We start from the raw sequence: 16,547 nt of genomic DNA, 5'->3' as shown, positions 1-16,547 counted from the left end.
CCAGTACAATCAGAATTGAATGGAGATTCCAAATTTAAGTCGTCTTCTAATCTAAGCAATCGTTCAGGAAAAAAGGATCAAAATTGCTTGTAGCGCAACAATTTCGTTCAACCGTTTTTTACGTTTATTTCAGAAACTCTAAGGCCCATGTAAAAACAACGTCTATTTTTGTAATTTTCGTTCAATTTAGAATCGAAATCAGGTATTTTAAGTTATATCTAGAATTTTGCCAAAATTGAAAAAGTGGGAAGGCTATACCCTTACCACTTTTGTCAAAATCCGCAAAAAGGCGACATCTCTTGGAATTCAATGAAATTGTCCCAGTACAATCAGAATTGAATGGAGATTCCAAATTTAAGTCGTCTTCTAATCTAAGCAATCGTTCAGGAAAAAGAAGGATCAAAATTGCTTGTAGCGCAACAATTTCGTTCAACCGTTTTTTACGTTTATTTCAGAAACTCTAAGGCCCATGTAAAAACAACGTCTATTTTTGTAATTTTCGTTCAATTTAGAATCGAAATCAGGTATTTTAAGTTATATCTAGAATTTTGCCAAAAATTGAAAAAGTGGGAAGGCTATACCCTTACCACTTTTGTCAAAATCCGCAAAAAGGCGACATCTCTTGGAATTCAATGAAATTGTCCCAGTACAATCAGAATTGAATGGAGATTCCAAATTTAAGTCGTCTTCTAATCTAAGCAATCGTTCAGGAAAAAGAAGGATCAAAATTGCTTGTAGCGCAACAATTTCGTTCAACCGTTTTTTACGTTTATTTCAGAAACTCTAAGGCCCATGTAAAAACAACGTCTATTTTTGTAATTTTCGTTCAATTTAGAATCGAAATCAGGTATTTTAAGTTATATCTAGAATTTTGCCAAAATTGAAAAAGTGGGAAGGCTATACCCTTACCACTTTTGTCAAAATCCGCAAAAAGGCGACATCTCTTGGAATTCAATGAAATTGTCCCAGTACAATCAGAATTGAATGGAGATTCCAAATTTAAGTCGTCTTCTAATCTAAGCAATCGTTCAGGAAAAAGAAGGATCAAAATTGCTTGTAGCGCAACAATTTCGTTCAACCGTTTTTTACGTTTATTTCAGAAACTCTAAGGCCCATGTAAAAACAACGTCTATTTTTGTAATTTTCGTTCAATTTAGAATCGAAATCAGGTATTTTAAGTTATATCTAGAATTTTGCCAAAATTGAAAAAGTGGGAAGGCTATACCCTTACCACTTTTGTCAAAATCCGCAAAAAGGCGACATCTCTTGGAATTCAATGAAATTGTCCCAGTACAATCAGAATTGAATGGAGATTCCAAATTTAAGTCGTCTTCTAATCTAAGCAATCGTTCAGGAAAAAGAAGGATCAAAATTGCTTGTAGCGCAACAATTTCGTTCAACCGTTTTTTACGGTTTATTTCAGAAACTCTAAGGCCCATGTAAAAACAACGTCTATTTTTGTAATTTTCGTTCAATTTAGAATCGAAATCAGGTATTTTAAGTTATATCTAGAATTTTGCCAAAATTGAAAAAGTGGGAAGGGAAGGCTATACCCTTACCACTTTTGTCAAAATCCGCAAAAAGGCGACATCTCTTGGAATTCAATGAAATTGTCCCAGTACAATCAGAATTGAATGGAGATTCCAAATTTAAGTCGTTTTCTAATCTAAGCAATCGTTCAGGAAAAAGAAGGATCAAAAATTGCTTGTAGCGCAATAATTTCGTTCAACCGTTTTTTACGTTTATTTCAGAAACTCTAAGGCCCATGTAAAAACAACGTCTATTTTTGTAATTTTCGTTCAATTTAGAATCGAAATCAGGTATTTTAAGTTATATCTAGAATTTTGCCAAAATTGAAAAAGTGGGAAGGCTATACCCTTACCACTTTTGTCAAAATCCGCAAAAAGGCGACATCTCTTGGAATTCAATGAAATTGTCCCAGTACAATCAGAATTGAATGGAGATTCCAAATTTAAGTCGTCTTCTAATCTAAGCAATCGTTCAGGAAAAAGAAGGATCAAAATTGCTTGTAGCGCAACAATTTCGTTCAACCGTTTTTTACGTTTATTTCAGAAACTCTAAGGCCCATGTAAAAACAACGTCTATTTTTGTAATTTTCGTTCAATTTAGAATCGAAATCAGGTATTTTAAGTTATATCTAGAATTTTGCCAAAATTGAAAAAGTGGGAAGGCTATACCCTTACCACTTTTGTCAAAATCCGCAAAAAGGCGACATCTCTTGGAATTCAATGAAATTGTCCCAGTACAATCAGAATTGAATGGAGATTCCAAATTTAAGTCGTCTTCTAATCTAAGCAATCGTTCAGGAAAAAGAAGGATCAAAATTGCTTGTAGCGCAACAATTTCGTTCAACCGTTTTTTACGTTTATTTCAGAAACTCTAAGGCCCATGTAAAAACAACGTCTATTTTTGTAATTTTCGTTCAATTTAGAATCGAAATCAGGTATTTTAAGTTATATCTAGAATTTTGCCAAAATTGAAAAAGTGGGAAGGCTATACCCTTACCACTTTTGTCAAAATCCGCAAAAAGGCGACATCTCTTGGAATTCAATGAAATTGTCCCAGTACAATCAGAATTGAATGGAGATTCCAAATTTAAGTCGTCTTCTAATCTAAGCAATCGTTCAGGAAAAAGAAGGATCAAAATTGCTTGTAGCGCAACAATTTCGTTCAACCGTTTTTTACGTTTATTTCAGAAACTCTAAGGCCCATGTAAAAACAACGTCTATTTTTGTAATTTTCGTTCAATTTAGAACGAAATCAGGTATTTTAAGTTATATCTAGAATTTTGCCAAAATTGAAAAAGTGGGAAGGCTATACCCTTACCACTTTTGTCAAAATCCGCAAAAAGGCGACATCTCTTGGAATTCAATGAAATTGTCCCAGTACAATCAGAATTGAATGGAGATTCCAAATTTAAGTCGTTTTCTAATCTAAGCAATCGTTCAGGAAAAAGAAGGATCAAAAATTGCTTGTAGCGCAACAATTTCGTTCAACCGTTTTTTACGTTTATTTCAGAAACTCTAAGGCCCATGTAAAAACAACGTCTATTTTTGTAATTTTCGTTCAATTTAGAATCGAAATCAGGTATTTTAAGTTATATCTAGAATTTTGCCAAAATTGAAAAAGTGGGAAGGCTATACCCTTACCACTTTTGTCAAAATCCGCAAAAAGGCGACATCTCTTGGAATTCAATGAAATTGTCCCAGTACAATCAGAATTGAATGGAGATTCCAAATTTAAGTCGTCTTCTAATCTAAGCAATCGTTCAGGAAAAGAAGGATCAAAATTGCTTGTAGCGCAACAATTTCGTTCAACCGTTTTTTACGGTTATTTCAGAAACTCTAAGGCCCATGTAAAAACAACGTCTATTTTTGTAATTTTCGTTCAATTTAGAATCGAAATCAGGTATTTTAAGTTATATCTAGAATTTTGCCAAAATTGAAAAAGTGGGAAGGCTATACCCTTACCACTTTTGTCAAAATCCGCAAAAAGGCGACATCTCTTGGAATTCAAAGAAATTGTCCCAGTACAATCAGAATTGAATGGAGATTCAAAATTTAAAGTCGTTTTCTAATCTAAGCAATCGTTGTGGAAAAAAATTGGAACCAAAATTGCTGTTAGCGCTACAACTCTGTTCAGCGTAAAGCAACAGCAGTTAATGTGTTTTTCAAATACTATAATCCCAGCGCAAAACAACGTAATTTTCGTTATTGTCGTTTAATGGTTTGCCATTTTTGCGATTTTGTAAAATTTGAGCATTCAAACCGTTTTCGCAGTTTTCTTTGAAATTCAAAGTTTGTATATTTTTTAATCCAATTTGTGATCAGAATTTCTGTCGTAACCAGGACATGGCAAAAGAGTAACTGTAATAGATCAGAAAGTATCCAAGTGTGGACATACAAAGCACGCTTCTAAATTTCTTGAATGAAGGACGTTTGGAATTTGAATCTGCATGGCTTTCTTTATAAGCTCTTAAAAAATGCAATTAGCATTCTTTTTATTTCTTGCAGAAAATTGCCGTTTGCACTTTACAACGGGAACTCTCCGTAATCGCAAATTATAAATTAATTATATTAATCAACTTAATCCCTCCTTGATTTCTCTACATGACTGTATTACGATTGTCGTAATCTGAATCTGATGATCGTCGATCATACTCGCTGGGAATAGCATAAATGTGCTGTTGGTTTGGACGGATAGGAGGTGGTGTGGGCGACGGATTCGCCTGATCATCCGGATCGCTGGCATTACCCGCAACTTGCCATGTTTTTGGAGGAAAAGAATGGTGAAGGTTTTGTAAACCCATAACGATTTTTGGAAGGACAACTCCAAAAAGGATGACGAAAGCATTTCCTATATGTTGAGGATTAATATAGGACAATACTGTAGAACTTACAAAAGTTGAAAACTTAAAAAAAGGAAACCTTGGATTCCTGCGAGAATGATGACATCTCGCCATTCATTTCCAATCTGAAAGTATAAAACGCTCCACGTTATGTTGATCAATAAACAGATCAATGAAGATACGCTGAGGTTGATTTTGATGGCTGAAACGTGCCTGTCAATACAGAAATTCTTTATTATTTACAAATACAAACGGTTTTAGGGTATTTTAATGAGTTCTAATTACCAGTGATGATAAATGACGATTAGACTTCCTAAGCTGACCATCCCGTGTAGTAGGGTTGGGTACAAAAATAGCTTGAGCGACAGTAAATCATCAAGAATGCACTCCGTTTTTGGACCATAGTCAGTCAAAATTTTGTTGATCTGTAGAGTGTCGTCGCGAAAGAGTGTTTCATATGTCAAAACTGGAGCTTGGACACTGATTGCCAGAACGAAAAGAAGCATCTGAATGCAGAGTCGGGCAGACTTGTCATCCGGCCGAGTACCCACCAGACTTGTAGCCGCGGTTGAAAAAATTGAGGCCAGAAAAAAAGTATAAGCTCCACTCAAAGCTATAACACGGCCTAGGCAGAGGACGTTACTAGGTACAAAAAGGTAAAGGAAGCTGACCAAAAAGAGCAGGAGGATAGCAACTAAGAGTAAAAAGATGAAGTTGCCAGATCTATCTTCGTGATTTGAGCAGCACTGAATATGAAATATAAACATCGTGCCAGTTAGGGTCAATAAGATGCCTAAGATAGAAATCGAGCCAATAATGATTATGTGTAACTCGGTGCTAAGCTGGAAGATAAAGCCCGAGGAAGAATCCACATTTGTGCACAGACAATCTTTGCACTCCGTTATCTCTTCTCGTACAACGTCCATGTTTCGTGTAGGAATGAACTTATCCTCATGGATATTGCCAACCTCAACGATAGTTTGCGGACCTTTGCCACTCTTCTTTGACACATAGGTGACAGGAAATAGCTCGTTGTAGATGCTAATGTCGGTGGAAAGTTTAAGAATTCGTAGATCCTCTTCAGCGAGCGTGGTCTTCTTTATCAAGTGATGAGGTTCAAAATCACAAGCGTTTATTTTGTCGCTGCAGGTGCTTGATAAATGATTCTTGAACTGCTTGATCAGCGAATACAGGACTCGGGCTGAGACATTATCGTCCGTTAGCACTCTTTGTGGGCGAATGATAAAAGCTTCTTGGGCGATCGCAGCCACTTCTACAGTAGGAAAAGCACACAGATATGATACTGATTGATCCATATCAAGCCATCCAAATGACCCAAATACCTTCCGTAAAATTTGAATTCCAGTTATCGGCTGCCACGAGCACGTATTTGTAGTGGGAGCCCGTCGTGCTGTTTGCTTGAAAATACGGAAGAACGGCTAATAAGAATTCACTGGAGCCAATCAAAAGGTAAACTTTTGACCCGGATCGCTTTGATCGTCGAACGGCTCGAACTGACATTTCTTTCGTCCTACTTTTTTTTAAAAACAATAGCGGAACATGAATTTACTTATCTTCATTTTGGAATTCTTTTTGGGTTAAACTTGCTTTAGTGCTTGCCTATTAATAGGAGAAAGTACTGTTTGCGCCACTATACAGATACTACGTTCGCCAGCTTTTTTCGAAAAACTGAGCAACGCTTGCTTAGATTGGCTAATTACTGCGATCGAAGACCATCGCAGTCGAACGAGGAGATCCGAAACAGCATCAAGAGGAGAAGTTGTTTGCCAATATGAAATGTCAGTGGCAGGCAAATTTAGCACAGACAGCAGTTGTACCGCAGAGGGATAAGAACGAACTGGGAAAAGGAAACCTAAAAGGCAAGAGCAAAAACAAATGAAATCAAATAAACGGTTATTGGTAAATAATATCAGCACCTAAGTAAACGCCCACTCTGCATGAATAGCCGTGCGTTAAATTTGCCTCAAGAGCAGTTTCCAAGACAGCTTGCAGCGCTATGCTCTCCTGACCACATGTGTCAAATATTCGAATACCTATAACACATTGATAATCGTCAATCATAAATTCCAAAGAAGCGCGCAGCTATTTGTTTTTTAACGCCTTACCAATTTTTAGATCTTTTAAATACTGAATCGAGTTGAGTGTTTGAAAAGTTTGCAAAATCCCGTTCATGCTTTGCATGGATGCAGCATTTTTCTGATTGCATTGCGGACCCTGTGTCAGGTCCAGCAGGACGGTGACCGTAACATCACCTGAAAAAATAACGCCAAGGGAAACGTGATGCATTTTGATTACAATCTATATGCGGGAATGGACAGTGTCAAAGTCACCTTTCTCCTCGTAAACTAAACTGGATTCTTTAGAACACTCGCTCACATGCTGGTTTTGATCACCGAGGGATTGTAGAATCCTCGTGGTCAGAAGAAGCGTCACAACAATCAATGGCGAGATGGGCTTCATGGAGAACCGGAGAAACACCTCCACCCGAACATTCACTAGAAAGCTGGCTGGAACAGTTTAGGTAACAGACAGCTTTAATTCGAATCAAGCGAATGTGACGCTCACCAATTTCGTAGTGCCAATAACTTCCTGCATATTCACACAAGAATTAGTTATCAAGACTTTTGAACAACGCCGTCAGACGAGCCATCGGTCTAGTATCTCTACATACTTACTGCGCATGCGGAGGACGAGGAATCCGTAATAAGGTAATCCAATTAGTCCGGAATAGGTCCGAAATCGAACAAGGGCCCCGTCTGTCCAATTTCATAATCCTATAGCACCATGATTAAATTTTGTCTTTGCACTGAACTGGCATCCGGTCATGTACAGCTGATCTATAAAAAGGTCCTATTCGGAATGACTTAAACTGCCATCGTAACATAAGGCGAACCCTAAAAAATTTTTTAATTTAAGCTAACAGTACTTACGAATTCTAAAGGTGAAGGTTTCTTTGAAATGTTTTGGCCACCTTCTCTCCATGACTCGCAAAAACCCCAAAGTTGCAATAAAAGACATTTACAAAATTGCGCCGCCATACTGGCGGATTTCTTGGTCTGAGTTGTTGCATCGCGTCTGTGCACACTTTGTGTACCTTTTCCAGGGCTGACTCGTGGGAGAATGTACAATATCACACTAAAACCCCAACTGTTTCTAAGGATTCAACTAGAGTGCGGATCATGGATAGCACAGAGGTCATTTCTAATTCATGGGGAGGATAGAAAATCAGAGGATCAACGGGTAGAGGAATTGTGCTTATAACAGGACTACAGTGTAGTAGAAGAATAAACAAGTTCCACAACAATTAAATTCGTTTCACTCTCAGTCGATTTACCTGCAATTGCGATAATCTCTACTATGGAACGCTCGCTTCTTTAACACCTGCTGCGTGTTCGGTAATAAGATGTATTAAGAAAAAGGATGTTTCTGATGAATATTGTGGCTACAGATAACGATGACATGGGAAGAGGAAAAGAAAAGGTATGAGTATTAGTGTCAGCAATCCGACGAATACGGAAACCTGGCAGAACAAAGTTCAAAGTTCGGCATTTAAAGGTAACACAAGTATTGTAAACAAGAATTAGGGGAGAAGGGAACGGAGAAAGCGAAAGGAAAATGAACGGGCGATTACAGCATTTGTTTTTTTCTTGGCACCGCTGCTCAACGCTACCGTGTAATAATGTTTAAAATCAAACTTTCGATTGACAAAAAGGAAACCCGCAAAACGAGGGGGTTCCAGAAAACAATTTAAAAAAAATGGAGAGGGAAAAAAAGAAGCATATATGTACTTATTTCAGTGAAATCAATACCGAAACGGGGCGTTGACCAACGAGGAAATTGGTTTTCAGAAAAAAAAAAAAAAAGAAAAAGGGGAGGATAGGAGAAAAATGTCACTGTGTGAGTGAGTTGTAAAGTGGCAACGTAATGGCTAACGTAAGCACAGACATTTCTCGGGTTGCCCTGTCCTATGCATATATTCAAAACTACCAACACCCGAAAATAATCATTATGCATCATGACTTTGGATCGATTCGAAAATCCTTTCAGTCAACATTTCTTTTTGTTCTTGTCCTTTTCCGACTTTACTTTGTTTGTCATGTGTTGCTTGTTCACTTCCGTGATTTTCCAATCGCTAAATATACACTGATGTCCAATTATTTATACTCCGAACGGATCCAAAAGAAAAACAAAAAGCAACATGGAAAGGACTTGCTATCAGACATCTTATAGCTCGAAAAGAAGAAAATGATAATAAAAGAAAGCAAGACGTAATAGAATAAAAATTGTTGTTAAAAATATACGCTACAATGGGATAGGAGGAAGAGAAAGAGAATCAAATCGCTAGCAAAGGTTACTTGTTATATACCGTAATTTGTAGATTGTTTTCCCTTTTTTTTTTTTTGTTTGTTTGTTTTTTGTTTATGTTGTCAACGTTTTACCCTCGTTCAGCTACTGCACTTGATTACGTGGCCTTTTCGCAGTGCTTAGAGACACTTCCGTGAACATCCGCATTTACGGACAATCTCGATCTCCTTGGTGTAACGCGTTCCGTCGTTACAGATCAACTTCAGGCGGCGCTTCTTGGAGCGGCGAGGTCGGCAGCAATCGGAACCGCAATTGCCGCTGCAAACCGAATTTCGAACAGGTTTCGTCGAGCGGCAGCCGTGCTCCATGTAATAGTCACGATACTGTTCCTTCCGGCAAGTCGGGGCTGTAATGATGCAGCAGGGCGTAAGCACCGAATATGCGAAAGCAACATGTTCCATGAATTAACACTTACCAGTATCGCAGTATTTGCCTCCCCATCCAGCTTGGCATTTGCAACTGTAATTCTTGCCGTCTTTTTTGGATACACATTGACCCTTGCGGCATCGATGATCCTTGCATGGGTCATACGAAGTCAATACTGAGGTCTTTAGCGTGTTCATCTGCACATTGTCAAATTTGTACAAGACGATTGAGACATTGTTTTTATTTTGTGTGTTTTTCATTTCATTTCCTTACGTAGCTTTGAGGCTGGGCAGCGCTGTCTTTCACTTCACGCTGGGCGTTATCTTTCTTTAAATTGCTGGCTTTAGGCTTTATCATTTCCGCGGCAGTCTCTTCGGACTCTGAATTGGCGCAGCCGGGGATGATTCGGTTTTGTTTGGTAGCTGCTTGCGCGTAATCTGTCAGCTTACCATTGATCCACAGTTCTGTTCAAAACAAACGCGACATGTTACAACGTGAAACCAAAGTGACAAAGAAAAGAGTCTACAAAAAACAAAAACGAATTGCAATAAAGACCTTTTATGCAACCGCGGAAGCTAGTTGTGTTTCGGAGTTGCCATTGCCGTGCGGCTTTCTCAGCCGCTTCATTGGGCAGGCCTCCAATAAATAGCGGTGTGCTCAAGCGCAGGTATTCGTGTTCTCCCTCATTGATCATGGAACGAGCGTTACCTTGGTCAACGCGCAAGGTAAAGTTCTTCTTCTGCGAGAGCAACTCCACCGTGTGGTATCGACCATCAGACACTGTCTCGTAGCTATAACAATTTCGAAGATGAAGTAAACGTTTAATAAAGCCTGGTCATGTTGCTATAAAGTGAATTACACACCTGAACATGTTAGAAACGGGATAGTTTCCGACGTCGTAGCTGACGCGAATGCGACCGCGGAACAGTTCGACGGCTATGTGTTGCGACTCGCCGTTGTAGATAAGGATGCCATTCTCTTCCTCGGTTGAGAAGATCATCGTGATGTTGGCTTCCGGTTTGGTTTTTAATGACGGCATCTCAATGTAAGAACCGTTTTGGGCGAAGCTAACACTAGTCAAGAACTCGCAACGCTTTCCTGGATGGACATCATCATCATAAAAAAAATAAAAAAATACGCGATAAAATCAAGATGATTCAAGTGATTTCAAAATGGACTTACCGGTGTAACCCGAGGCGCATTTGCAAATGTAATCCGTCAATCCTTGAGGTTGAAAGCAAATGCCATTTTGGCAGTCGTGCTGTTGACAAGGTGATGTCTGAGGGTATAACAGACTCACCATGGGAGAGGCCTCGCAAAACTTGCCAGAAAATTCAGGCGGGCATTTGCAAGTGTATTCGTTGATACCGTCAATACAGGTGCCACCGTTCTAAAAGAGATGAAAGAGTTCAAGATTCGATTCGCTAGAGATCCCTATATATAGAGATGATAATACCTGGCACATGTGGTTGACACAGTCGTCGTTGTTAAGTGTACAATTTTCACCGCTGAAACCAAGGGCGCATTGGCAAGTGTAGTGATCACCGCGGTCCAAGCAAGTGGCACCATTTTTGCAAGGATTGAATTCTTTGGTGCAGAACTGGATCTTCTTTTCGCAGTACGTCCCTGATGGTAAATTGGAGCTGTATTGCAAGACGAAGCCAACCAATACTATAATCAGAGATAATTCGAATCAATACCTGTGTATCCACTCTGGCAATCGCAACGGTAGGATTCGACTTGATCGACGCAGGTGCCATTATTAACACATTTGTGATCCAGGCAATCGTTGATGTTAATCTCGCAACGGTCTCCCTCGTAGCCGGCTGAGCAGTGGCAACTGAGTGAACGAACACAGGACGCAAGTTTAAAAAAGTGAATTTAACGCATGACAAATCGAGGATCAATACCTGAAACGGCCTTCTTCCAAAACTTTGCAAATGGCAGAATTGCGACAAGGATTGCCGTAACAGGCGTCTATGGCGGACTCGCAAAGTTTCCCGTGATAGCCGGGAGCGCACAGGCATTCATAATCCCTTTCGCCCGTCGGCCGGCAAGTAGCGCCGTTCTTACAAGGGAAAGTATAACACGTGTCGCACTTAGCCAGGACCTCGTTAGATATTTTACCTAAGGATTAACAATCAAGAGAAAGTCGAAACATCTCAATTGAGGTGGATGAGAAAATGGCTCAATTGAACGTTGTTTACCCTTGCACTGGAAGTGATCAGCGGGAGAAGTGAGAAGAAGCTTGTCTCTCAACAATGTCGGCTCGGCGCAACGGGCGATGCCCGGCTCAACGTAGTCCCGTTTGACCCACTCGGCCAGCCAGCGTAGGTTGCAATCACAGTAGAATGGATTCGAGCCAAGAGCCCTGCAACGTCCAAACACGATCATTAAAAACGTGTGTCGGAACGAGTGAGAAAACAGAGAAACTCGGGGAAAGAAAAAAAAAATGAATTTTTAAATTACAAGTGGGTGATGGATTGCAGATCAGTGAAAGCGCCTTCGGGGATCATGGATACATCGTTCCCGTGCAACGACCTGAGATTGAATAGTAATAATAAAAAGCCAAGAATGAAAATGGCAATCAACACGTTAGAGACAACGGTCACGTTCTGTTGGCACGTACATATTATAACTCGATTTGAATCAAGCCGAACGCTAGAAAAACAAACAACACACGAAAGAAAAAAGAAAAAGGGACTTACAGTATGCGGAGAGAGAGTAGCCCGGAGAAGGCGTTTCTTTGCACGCACTGCAGTTTGTTATAGCTGACGATCCTGTCATCAACAAAGCAAATAGTAAAAACCGTCAGGGCTTGACCGAGATTTTGTTTTTGTTTTTTTGGCACATGCCGCAAAAGGGAGGCAACTTACAAGCTGGAAAGTTTGGTCAAATTGACGAAGGTGTTGTTCGACAGGACGGACACCATGTTGTTACTCAGATCGAGCCTGGTAAGCGAACGCAAATGGCTCAGTCTCTCTGATTGGATGGACTGGATTTCGTTGACGTCGAGATAAAGTTCAGTGGTTTCCGGCGGTATGTTTTTAGGAATTTCACGCAACTTGGCACGACTGCAGCGAACAATGGTACCGGTGCAGGTGCATTTCGGCGGGCAATAATCCTCTCCGAGACATCCTTGATCATCCAGTTCAGAGCAGCGGAATTCAAACGATGGCATGTCCTGCAGCGGAATGTCTTTGACACGAGCCGGGCTGGCGCAGCGGGGTGCTCCAGTGCTTAACTCTTGCTCCTTTTTGCGCAACCAATCGCCAAACCAGGCCATGTGGCAATTGCAGTGCAGTGGGTTGCTCAGGATGTTCCTATCAATGCAATCATTCAAACGTTACTGCAGGCAATCAAACGACGGTATCATCAAAAAGATCAAAGGATAACCAGACACAAACAAAAAAAAAAACCCGACCGGTAGGATAACATATACTTACAAAGAAGTGAGAGATCTCAAGTAATCAAACGACCCCGGGGTGACGCACGTAATCTTATTTTGGAACAGTGACCTACAACAACGCAAAATTGTTGTTAATCGACACGTTTTTGTTTTATGTTTTCGAGTTCAAGTGCTGTTATAAAAACGGGATGACATACAAAGTTCGCAAGCTGACCAGTCCGGTAAACATTTTGTTGTGAATTTCCTGGATGATGTTCTCGGCCAAGTTTCTGTTGTGAAAAAAAATTGTTTTACGAGAATAAAAATGAAAAATATTCAAACAGAAAACAGGGGGACAATTAGACAATAGAGAAAGAAACGGAATGAGGACAACGCGAGGTCACGAAGTACTCGGCAATCATCTTATGAAATGCAGAATATAAAAAGAAATAAAAATAATGGCTGTGTCCAGTCATATAAACCAGGATTATTGCAGCGCAAACCCATTTCGATGTCACGACTAGGACTCATCCGTGCGAGACAAAGCCGCTGTTGTGCGTTAATCACGCGTCTCGAATTGCCCGCCAGTTGTGAACAACAACAGCTTGACGGTCAGAGAGCAAAAACAATAAACAAAACAACAGCGCAGTCTCTCGAGGGGGATAGTGAAATAAAGGCTTTCAAAACGATCTTTTTTAATCCGCTCAACAACTGCGTTGCCTCTCATGCGCCGTAATGGCTACGCCGTTCCGTTTCTTTCTCTGAAATCTTTTACTTGACGTTGCAACTTACAAGTCAAGCAGAGTGTTGGCCCCTTCGAATGCCCCATTCTCAATGGCAGAGATTTGATTTCGTCTCAAATCGACTTTCAGAAGATTGGGAAGATCACGGAACATGCCGTCCGCTTTAATCCTGACAATTTGATTGTCATTCAAAATCCTGTCAAAGCATTAAAGACAAAAATAAATACGAAAATGTGACACATAGCCGACAACAATGCCAAGATTTAAAATGTTTACAGTTCGGTGGTGTAGAGAGGAAGTTCACGTGGAATCTCCTTCAGTCCTTTGTTCGAACAATCGACAATAGTTCCCTTGCAAGAACACTCAGCCGGACAGGACGGATCATCTTCACAAGGGCTGATTTCCAACAGATTACGTTCCAGGTCACGATCTGCCAGTCACAGTGATGAGCAGATATTTAAGCATTTTAATTAAGCCACGCAATTTAGTGAGACGAAAGGGAATTTCCAATTTACCGCTGCAGCGTGATTTTTCGTCACGCAAGACGGCGATGCGGCGTCTCTGCAACCGACGGGGAGATTCGCAACGGACGCCCGAGGTTTCGACGGGCTTGCGGTGCAAATAATCGGCCAACCACGTGAGGTAGCAATCGCACAAGAAAGGGTTCCTTCCAAGATGCCTGCACAGAGTTATTTTTGATTGAAATCATCGAGCTTTAAACAGAAGAAATTCTCCTTTTGTCATACAGTGTTTGAATGTTGCGTAGACTGTCGAACGTTCCATTCAGCATCGTTGGGATGTTGTTGTCGTAAAGCGATCTGCATCGAAGAAACAAAGAGAAACCACAACAGGTCAATGTCCGACAGTGTAAGGATTCGCAAACTAATTGCATATAGATAACGTAATGGGCGTGGACGGTGAGTCTTGTTAGGTCGTCGGGCAAAGCTTTGCGCTTTTTTGTTTTGTTTTTGCAGCCATTGCCGCACAACACGGAAGATTAAAAAAAGAGAAAAGAGGAGGGCATTTGCTGTCTCTCGAGAGCTACGCAATTGGATATCGACATTGAAAGAGGACGAAGTTTGAAGGGCCGGTGCTGGCCGAAAGAAGCTTGGCCGGGGCCGAGAAGTAGGCGGTGGCGCAGGTCTTATGTAAATGCAGGCTTTTAGTCCGGCAACGCTAATTAAATCAAACTTTTTGGGGAAGCGCACAAGCTCCTCCGATGCCGCCGAGTGTTATCTTCTCTTATTTTCTTTTGAGCGGGGAGGGGGGGGTTTGGCCACTTGGCGTGACTGGACTCCATCCACTTGACGGTGAATGCAGTTTCGTGTCGGGATCGAACTACGTCATAAAGGATATTCACCTACCATTCCTATCAGTCGGCTCCATCATGAACGGAGTTCGGGGAAAGAAAAAAAAATGCATATAATAATACAAGCCATTTTGAAAAAAGCCTTCGAGTTTCAATACTCGAGGCTTTTAAATGTTCTCAGGGTCATCCCAATCCATCCAACCCGTCCATCTAATCACCACGCCTCTTGATACCTTTTCCCTTCAACTTGGCTAGCGGGAGTTCGGATAACCAGAGGGTGAACGTTGAGTTTTAAAAAGGAAATAGTCGTGTAAAAATGAAAAGGGTATGCAAGACGACAGGGGGGGGGGGCAAACAAGACGGGGTTGAAGCGTTTCCCATGTAAACAGGTCACGAGATGCTTGAATCTTCCAAGCCAATCTACTTCTTGCGCTCTTCAATTTGAGGTGAGTACACTAGAACGAGAACGGCGGACCAAAGGCGGACCCTGAGCTTCTCCGGATTTATGGTCGACCAAAGATCTGAGACTACATGGATGAAAGGGCTCAACGTTAAAAAAAAAAAACATGTTGTTGAAACACAATGACGACCGGGCATTCTGTTTTGGGCTGCGTGAGCGTATAGTTTAAGAAGGGGGGAAGAAAAAGAGATGAAACATAAATATATCTACAGCAAAATCTAGCTGGCTACATGATGGTGGACAAACACACAATCCCCTCTAAGATTGTCTTTTGTCCCCCTTTTCCTCTCGAATTTCCTTGTGACTCGGCGCTCTTCTTCTCTCCCCCCACTCCCCCCTTACTCTTGAAGACTCATCAGCACCCAATGAGACAGCTAAGGATTTATAGCACGCACTCGTTTCCGGAACGCTTCTAGCGACCCCATCTTTCATGCTCCTTTTTTGTGTGTGTGTGTGTAAAAGACGAGTTACTACCACTACTATACTACTACTACCCCCACTGGCTATTATCTACTCCTATGCGCTATAGGAGGGCATGAATCAATCGACGAAAAAAAAATAATAATAAAAAATACAAAAATCTTCCGGTCCCGTCCCAGCTGGAGGACACCACCCTTTTTTCTTTCCTATCGATAAACTATTCTTCTTAGTTCTGTCTTTATTTTCTCTTTTGCAAAGAAAGAGAGAAGAGATGTATTTATAGTGCGCTGTGCTGGCTTGATGCCCGCAACTAACCTGATCGGCTGGGATTTTGGTGATGACGAGCAAAGCAAAAGACAAGAGGCGAGGGGGGGTGATGATCATTAGCGAGAAGCTGAGGGGGGAGCTCGGAGACTCGACAAGTAAAACATCGAAAAGTCAACAGAATGGCTGGGCCTCGTAATTTGACAAGAGCATTTGCTGGACTCTACCTTGATCATTTTCTCTTGGCTTCGTACAGTGGGCAAGTGAAGACAAATATTTCAAACTAAAATACGGACTGCGAAAGATTTGAAGAACTTTTTGGGAACATTTGATGAGCAAAGCTGCGGCATTTGTTTTTAGACGGGCACGCAAGCACGCAAGACACTGACGGACGAGCAGATAGTCCAGGATTAGTTTATGTCTTACAGCAGATTGAGGTTGTGAAGATCCTTAAAGGAATCTCGCCGGACGCAGGAAATACGGTTGGCATTGAGTAGGAGAAGTTGCAACGACGTCAGACCGTGAAACATGCCAGCCGGAAGCTCGGTGATCCGGTTGCCGTATAAAATCCTATTCAAATGAGAAACACACCGACATGAAATGTTATGTAAACTCGGTCCGTTCGTTTTCTATAGACCCGTCCAGATGGAATCAAATGCGGATGGCGCATTTTCCAAAAAGGATCGAGCAAAACGAGAGATGACGGACTCGGAAAACTTACAGCGATGTGAGCGATTTCAGGCCGTGAAAGGCGTCGCCAGCGATGGAACTGATCTGATTGTTGCTCAAATCCCTGTGTACAATGTGGCCAAAAAAAAATCCAAAAATGATGAAAACAAGCC

The 16,547-nt window shown here is 41.0% G+C and overlaps 2 protein-coding genes across 4 annotated transcripts in view; both read right to left on the bottom strand.

The window, feature by feature from the left end:
* Nucleotides 1-3,791: 3,791 nt before the first annotated feature.
* On the bottom strand, nt 3,792-7,013 carry LOC116916942. Of its 2 annotated transcripts, none has more exons than XM_032922272.2 (8): nt 6,721-7,013; nt 6,496-6,642; nt 6,307-6,423; nt 5,990-6,242; nt 5,713-5,903; nt 4,655-5,642; nt 4,449-4,582; nt 3,792-4,377 (listed from the first exon to the last, which is right to left on the bottom strand). In XM_032922272.2, the coding sequence occupies exons 1-8, from the start codon at nt 6,848-6,850 to the stop codon at nt 4,127-4,129; spliced, it is 2,211 nt and encodes a 736-aa protein (XP_032778163.2). In that variant the 5' UTR covers nt 6,851-7,013; the 3' UTR covers nt 3,792-4,126. The 2 variants fall into 2 exon arrangements, with proteins under 2 accessions (XP_032778163.2, XP_032778164.2); XM_032922273.2 differs by having other exon boundaries at nt 5,713-5,900.
* A 762-nt stretch (nt 7,014-7,775) lies between these two features.
* The window catches only part of LOC116916920 (protein slit), a 61,102-nt gene continuing 52,330 nt past the window's right edge, over nt 7,776-16,547 (bottom strand). For both annotated transcript variants that reach the window (XM_045173235.1, XM_045173241.1), the window contains 21 exons: nt 16,427-16,498; nt 16,132-16,275; nt 13,999-14,070; nt 13,768-13,931; nt 13,529-13,682; nt 13,302-13,448; nt 12,728-12,799; nt 12,568-12,639; nt 11,998-12,444; nt 11,830-11,901; nt 11,591-11,662; nt 11,329-11,492; nt 11,032-11,248; nt 10,822-10,961; nt 10,578-10,747; nt 10,304-10,511; nt 9,985-10,219; nt 9,677-9,912; nt 9,395-9,585; nt 9,171-9,318; nt 7,776-9,101 (listed from right to left, as the gene is read on the bottom strand). In XM_045173235.1, the coding sequence (XP_045029170.1) occupies nt 8,875-9,101; nt 9,171-9,318; nt 9,395-9,585; nt 9,677-9,912; nt 9,985-10,219; nt 10,304-10,511; nt 10,578-10,747; nt 10,822-10,961; nt 11,032-11,248; nt 11,329-11,492; nt 11,591-11,662; nt 11,830-11,901; nt 11,998-12,444; nt 12,568-12,639; nt 12,728-12,799; nt 13,302-13,448; nt 13,529-13,682; nt 13,768-13,931; nt 13,999-14,070; nt 16,132-16,275; nt 16,427-16,498 (3,424 nt within the window). In that variant the 3' untranslated portion in view covers nt 7,776-8,874. The remainder of the gene's footprint in view (nt 9,102-9,170; nt 9,319-9,394; nt 9,586-9,676; nt 9,913-9,984; nt 10,220-10,303; nt 10,512-10,577; nt 10,748-10,821; nt 10,962-11,031; nt 11,249-11,328; nt 11,493-11,590; nt 11,663-11,829; nt 11,902-11,997; nt 12,445-12,567; nt 12,640-12,727; nt 12,800-13,301; nt 13,449-13,528; nt 13,683-13,767; nt 13,932-13,998; nt 14,071-16,131; nt 16,276-16,426; nt 16,499-16,547) is intronic.

Source organism: Daphnia magna, linkage group LG1 (assembly GCF_020631705.1).
Source record: "Daphnia magna isolate NIES linkage group LG1, ASM2063170v1.1, whole genome shotgun sequence".
In the NCBI taxonomy this organism is placed as follows: domain Eukaryota; kingdom Metazoa; phylum Arthropoda; class Branchiopoda; order Diplostraca; family Daphniidae; genus Daphnia; species Daphnia magna.
This window is presented reverse-complemented; position numbering and strand designations above follow the sequence as displayed.

What these genes read in the sequence shown, in the direction of transcription:
- LOC116916942 (XM_032922272.2), bottom strand. Translation starts at nt 6,850, where the DNA reads ATGAAGCCCATCTCGCCATTGATTGTTGTGACGCTTCTTCTGACCACG. An exon ending in CAGAGTGGGCGTTTACTTAG is followed by an intron (nt 6,243 to 6,306) that starts GTGCTGATATTA and finishes CTTGCCTTTTAG; the next exon opens with GTTTCCTTTTCCCAGTTCGT. An exon ending in CATTCTCGCAGGAATCCAAG is followed by an intron (nt 4,378 to 4,448) that starts GTTTCCTTTTTT and finishes CTCAACATATAG; the next exon opens with GAAATGCTTTCGTCATCCTT.